Source organism: Oncorhynchus mykiss, chromosome 27 (genome assembly GCF_013265735.2).
Source record: "Oncorhynchus mykiss isolate Arlee chromosome 27, USDA_OmykA_1.1, whole genome shotgun sequence".
NCBI classification, from domain to species: Eukaryota; Metazoa; Chordata; class Actinopteri; order Salmoniformes; family Salmonidae; genus Oncorhynchus; species Oncorhynchus mykiss.
In genome coordinates, this window is record NC_048591.1 from 7,101,470 (window position 1) to 7,107,887 (window position 6,418).

The window sequence follows — 6,418 nt, forward strand, 5'->3', positions numbered from 1 at the left end:
TGTATAGACAGTGTACGGGTAACACCTTCCTAATATTGAGTTGCAACCCCTTTTTGCCCTCAGAACAGCCTCAGTTCGTGGGGGCGTGGACTCTACAACGTGTCGAAAGCATTTTCCAAGGGATGCGGGCCCATGTTGACTCCGACGCTTCACACAGTTGTGTCAAGTTGGCTTGTGTCTCAAACTCAAACCGGTGTGTCTGGCGCCTACTATCACACCCTGTTCAAAGGCACTTCACCCTCTGAATGGCGCACACACACACACACACACATCCATGTCTCCGTTGTCTCAAAGCTTTAAAATCCTTCTTTAACCTGTCTTCTCCCCTTCACCTATATTGATTTTAAATGGATTTAAGTTATATCAATAAGGGATCATAGCTTTCACCTGGTCAGTCTTGGGCATTTTGTACACTCAGTGTATCCACTATGACAGGTTGCGAATAGGCCCTCCGGACAAGACAAGTTTGTCAGGTTGTAGTTAACGGCGATGCCCATGAAGGAACATATTACACAGACTACCTGGTGCTATGTCCTGCTTCCATGAGGTGTTGACGGAGAGACATGTACTTCTATTCATTCTAATGGAACTTCAGACATGCCCCTGGCTATCGCCTTCTCTGCTCGCTGGTCACCATAGCAGCACCCACCCGTAGCACGCGTTCCAGCAGGTATATCTCACTTGGCACCCCCAAAGCCAATTCCTCCTTTGGCCGCCTCTCCTTGCAGTTCTCTGCTGCCATTGACTGGAACGAACTACAGTGATCTCTGAAACTGGAAACACTTATCTCCCTCACTAGCTTTAAGCACCAGCTGTCAGATCAGCTCACAGATCACTGCACCTGTACATAGCCCATCTATAAATAGCCCAAACAACTACCTCTTCCCCTACCGTATTTATTTATTTTGCTCCTTTGCACCCAGTATTTCTACTTTGCAAACTCATCTACTGTCAAATCTACCATTACAGTGTTTTAATTGCTATATTGTATTTACTTCACCATTGCCTATTTATTGCCTTTACCTCCCTTCTCACCTCATTTGCTCACATTGTATATAGACTTATTTTTCTACTGTATTATTGACTGTAGGTTTGTTTTACTCCATGTGTAACTCTGTGTTATACGTGTCGAACTGCTTTGCTTTATCTTGGCCAGGTCACAGTTGTAAATGAGAACTTGTTCTCAACTTGCCTACCTGGTTAAATAAAGGTGAAATAAAAAAATAAAATATAGACCTTTCCCAACACACACACACACACACACACAATGCAGTCACCAACATTACAATATTACATCACCTACCTGGGTTGTGTACGTACACACACACACACACACACACACACTGGGAAAGTGCCAACTTATTGATCCCACACTAACAGGTGTTGAGAGGTTTCATATCCTATAATGAGGTTCAGTGCTATATGGCCCCGTTGGTGGAAGAATAGCTGGCATTAGTTTTTACAACTGGGGACATTTAGGGTACATCTTTCTATATTGACATTCCTAGGTCTCCTATTAGACCTGTTCATTGTTGTTCTGTTAGCAATGTGGTAACTTTACACCCCTCTCAATTGAATTCAGCCAGTGGTTCAACTTTACATGCAGAGGGGACAGAACGGTTGGAAGTATTTTCAGTTCACTGAAATGTCTTCTGGTGTTCTTGTACTTGGATTTAGCAAATCAATGTAGGATTCAGAAATGTAATTTAGTTGGATGTATTTTGTCTGGGGGATTTTGCAGCTAGTGACTTTCCCATGGCAATATTCACAAGTTACCCATTCAATGTCCACTACATGCCGTCTCTCATTCAGAGGTGGTTAGAAGTGGCCAAGGAAGAAGTGCAAATGTTAAGGCTCTTCTGCCACCTGCTGGTGAAACAGGGGAGTTGCATACTAAATCCTTCTATTTTTGACAAACCCGAAGACAGCTTTCAGCCCTCCTGGTAAATGCATTTCTTAAATTATTCCCCGAAACACTGGAATGTATACAACGTTGTCTCATCAAATCCACAAACCTCAAATGACGAAACACAAACATCAGTAGTGTTATAATTATTATTTTTTCTTCAGTACATGAAATGGAGTGACACATTGACAGCAAGAGTTCTTTTGTGCATTTTTCCTCACTAAAACGATAGGTCAAGCGCAAACAAGTGGCACCTATCAGATATCAGTCTTTCACTCACAATTCAGATGACTTTATACATTCCAGTCAAGGCAGGACACGAATGAAACAGCAACACTCAACAGATGACACACACATTTAATTTAGTATATTGGATAGTTCAATTTTTTTTATAATTCATACCTGGGATTTGAATGCACCTGAATGGACTGATGGAGCTTTAATCATGACGTGAATATCCAAGTCAGAGTTTAAGAGAAAGCTCCTCATTTTACCACTGGGAAATGGACAGCCAAAATCGTCATGCTGATGGGACATGCCAAAGCCTACCCAGTGGCATCAGTTGACAGTTCAAAAGGTCAAAAGTCATACATATCGTACCCTGAACATGAAGTAAACAAATTGAAAATAAGAAAGGGAATCAGTGCAACAAATCCACACATATATTTCATGAAGTACATCTTTAGCTTTAGGACAGAATTGACCAACACGTGTATATTCCTAATATCAATAATAACACAGCTATCAACACTGATTGTGTCAGATATTGCTTAACAGCAGCTGATATTGTGGTGTATATCTGGTAGCACTTTAATGATCACCTGATAATTACCAGAAAACTATGTGGTAATGACAACTAATACTTTATGGTACTACATCAAACATTTCAAAACAATTCATAACCACCTTGTACCCAATGGTGCCCCCCCCCCCCAAAAAAAATCTTGAAAATAAATGTATAATTACTGTGTAATTACCATTTTACCATAGAATTTCTTACTATATATCTGGTCATTTATGTACCGGAAAATGATGTGCAACAGAATACCGTTTTGAATGTATAAATACTCTGGTGTCTCTATACTTAATTCACAGCTTATACAGAATAATGGACCTCTGCAAGGAGTCTTCAGTCGACCTGTCATGTAGGTCAGCAGCAGTCCCCTTGTGTTCCATAAAGTGCTGATCTAGGATCGGTTTTGCCTTTTAGCTCACACAGAATAAGATGACATGGGACGCCGGGGGACCTGGTCCTAGATCGGCACTCCTACTCGACGAGACGCTTTATGAATGCAGGCCCTGTTCCACAGTCTCAGTCGCAGTGGCGGACACGTTCCTGACAGAGGTCAGTCAGTCACGCCTCCTGACGTAACGCGCAGTTGCTTCCCCCACGGTGAGGATATTGTGTTAAAGAGACAGATGACAAAGGCAGGCAGTAAATCAAACAAACAGACGTGTCTGTTGCATCAGTGTGGCTGGCCCGGGTTAGAGCAGCAGCGTCTGTTCTCTCTTAACCCACTTCCCTCCAGGGAGTTTTAATTGATCCGTGCATTTTGGCAACCTTAAGGACAGTTATTCCCAAAGGATACCCACTTGCGACCCAATCACGGATTGCTATCAATATGTTTTGGGTTGTGGCTAGAATCGTTTTGTCCTTTTGGTGGGGCCACATGAAAACCCCAAAGGTCCCAGCCACACCCCTCCCTCACAGCCGGCTCCTGTCCAGCCTCTTCTTGGCAGGATTGGGGTACTGGGGGTTCTCGATGACCCCCTCCCCAAACTTGAGCTCCAGGAAGGCGCGGTGGTTGTTCGGGCCGTAGGCGGTGACGCCGGCGAACGGCATCGGCACCAGCGGCTGCAGGAAGTGCTCGGGGAACTCCACATCCTGCTTGTGCTCCATCCACGTGTCTTTGGTCATGACGCCGTTCCGCGGGTAGAAGGGCCACAGGTCCACGTGGAGGTGGTTAGCCTCGCTGTATTGCACCCGATAGAAGTCCCCCTCCACTGCCCGCTCCCACACATAGCCGTTAGCATCCACCAGAGAACCAGAGTCCAGGTTCTTCAGGTAGTCACAGTTGGGCACGTCCTCCAGGTAGATGCCCAGGTCCACATCATAGTCCCAGGGGATGATGTCCTGGTGGCGGGCCGCCCCCAGCAGGGAGCCTCCTTCCAGCCAGTAGCGCACCCCGGAGCTCTCCAGGATGTTGATCACATACTTGGTGGTCTCGCGTAGGGCGCGCAGGCAGCAGGGAGGTGTCCAGCGATCCAGGTACAGGTACTCAGGGGTGTCGTCCCGGACTGTACCGAAGCAACGCGCTGTCTCCTTCCCACAGCCGTGCCACTGCTCCTTCCCATCAGCCAGTAGGAGACGCTTCAGCCCAAAGTTCCTCATCAGCCGGCTAGTGGCCTCCTTCAGATGGCTGTCTGCCTTCCACTGGTTGTGGGCTGAGCTGAAGAGAGGCCGGTGGCTGGCGGAGAAGCAGGGGCTCTCTAGGAGCTTGACCTTCCAGCCATGCAGGGAGGTCTGGATGAAGAGCGAGGGCAGCAGGGGCCTCCCCAGTGGGACAGACAGGTTAAAGAGGTCCTCGGAGCGGATGAGGACCACTGCGTCCCCCTGAAGGGCTGTACACACGCTACCACTGCTTCCAGACGCCGCTGGGGTGTAGGTGGCCGTCCATTCTCTCAGACTGACCCGCAGGTGCAGGCACTGGACGGCCGAGCGTGCCAACACGGGGGCCGCCACCAGCCTCACGGGCCCCCCACCTTCCCCCTCCAGCTCCCGGATCAGCCTCTCCACAGCCCGGCCCTGCTCCAGCTCCACCCCGTCAGGCACCAGCAGCACAAACTCTGTCTGGACGTGGAACTCTGGCCGGTGGGCCTGCGGAGGCTGCTCGGGGCTGGGGGAGAGCACCAGGAGACGGGCCCCATCGGGGAGAGACAGAGGGGGATAGGGCAGGGTGTCAGACACAGCCAAGAAGGGCAGCTCAGGTCTCTGGTGCAGGAAGGAGCGTGCCACATCACCGACGTAGTTCTCAAAGTCCTCAAACTCCCGTAGGAGGACAGTCACACGGGGGCCGCGGCTGTTCCCCTCTCCCCCGACACCTCCAGGGCCAACCATCCCCCCGCCAACCCCCACCAGGCCCCCCATGCCACCCCCCAGCCCGGACGCAGGTAAAGCAGCCTTCCTGGAGCCCCTTCCTGGGTCCCGGCGTTTCTCCATCATCTGCTGCTGGGCTCGTGACACATAGTAGAGGATGAGCAGGTTCAGAACAATGGCTCCAGTCAGAAGGCCCTGGCAGAAACTCACCCGCATGGCACCTCTTGCTGCACTCGTCTGGCTCAGGGAAAGTTATAGGATGGAGCTCTCTATTCAGAAAGCCTGTCCATAAACATCAGGACCCCATCAGTAAAGAGCTACAGCCTATGTGCGCCGGAATAATAATGGCCAGCTGCTGGAATAGCTGAAATACACAGAAAACACCACAGGAATTTAAAACGTGATTTTAAAACGAGTCCTAAAACAAAAAAGCACAACAGTTGGCTGTGACAGGCTTTAGAGGCTGTAGTCTAGTTTATTACATTATATTCAAACGTCAAGGGACTGGGTGCAGTGTGTCTCCCATACATGGACTGGATTGCCCTAGTTCTCTTCAGCCAATACATTGACCTAGATTGTATTCTTGACTATCAATTACAGCCAAATGAGCTACAGAGATGCTTCAAATTGATGCTCCATTTAAGTATAGGCCTATGCTCCCTTCTAGAATAGGTCACGTAGGCTATCAAGTATTGCTACAGCAATAATAGTGCCTAGAATTGTCTGCATAAGGCAAAATACGTTTTATTCCGTCATTTAACGCTGTCAGTAGACTACACCAATGCTGCATGGCTTCTATGCAACCATGGAACCAATGCAACCACGACCATTCTCAATAAATTATTTTTTATCATGATAAATAACCAAAGAATCATTTAATGTACATCATTTCATAAAGGCCACGCCATGACCCCTCTAAAAGCTTCATATGCAGAACTCATCGGTCTTCAAATGTGATTCATGTTCTCCCCGTTACATAGCCTAACATTCCCAAAATCGTTAAGAATAAGACAGAGCATACAAACCCACAACGCACGTACATCGAATTCGCTCTCTGTGTGCAGAGGTGGCTGAGCTAAGCACAACATGGAGACACCGCCAGTTCAATAGCTCTTACTTACAGTGCAAAATACTGATATTATACTGACAAATTAACTCAAATAGTGGTAATATACTGAGACGTTTAGTTTCATTTCAATGCCGCGGTCTGTAACATTGTACCCTTGCTTTGCCGTTTCGGGAAATAATCACAGGAAGCTTGCGTGAGATCACAATATGGCAGGAACGACGTCCCTGGTTACCACTCATGGAAAAAACGATTCCCGTCGAAGCAGTAGTGGATTTGCTCTCAGCTCATTTTTTGGCACCCTTTCTCCATGAGTTATTGCAGTTGCTCTTTACGCGAGAGAGGAAGA

The 6,418-nt window shown here is 47.7% G+C and overlaps 1 protein-coding gene across 3 annotated transcripts; it reads right to left on the reverse strand.

Moving 5' to 3' along the window:
- Nucleotides 1–2,041: 2,041 nt before the first annotated feature.
- Nucleotides 2,042–6,272, reverse strand: LOC110507438 (fukutin-related protein). 3 transcript variants are annotated; one of them, XM_021587430.2, is made up of 2 exons: nucleotides 6,044–6,272; nucleotides 2,042–5,367 (listed from the first exon to the last, which is right to left on the reverse strand). In XM_021587430.2, the coding sequence occupies exon 2, from the start codon at nucleotides 5,217–5,219 to the stop codon at nucleotides 3,612–3,614; it is 1,608 nt and encodes a 535-aa protein (XP_021443105.1). In that variant the 5' UTR covers nucleotides 5,220–5,367; nucleotides 6,044–6,272; the 3' UTR covers nucleotides 2,042–3,611. The 3 variants fall into 3 exon arrangements, with proteins under 3 accessions (XP_021443105.1, XP_036820702.1, XP_021443106.1); XM_036964807.1 differs by having other exon boundaries at nucleotides 6,040–6,170; XM_021587431.2 differs by having other exon boundaries at nucleotides 6,029–6,166.
- Nucleotides 6,273–6,418: the final 146 nt, after the last annotated feature.

Excerpts from the sequence above, each read along its gene's own strand:
- LOC110507438 (XM_021587430.2), bottom strand. The coding sequence starts at position 5,219 with ATGCGGGTGAGTTTCTGCCAGGGCCTTCTGACTGGAGCCATTGTTCTG.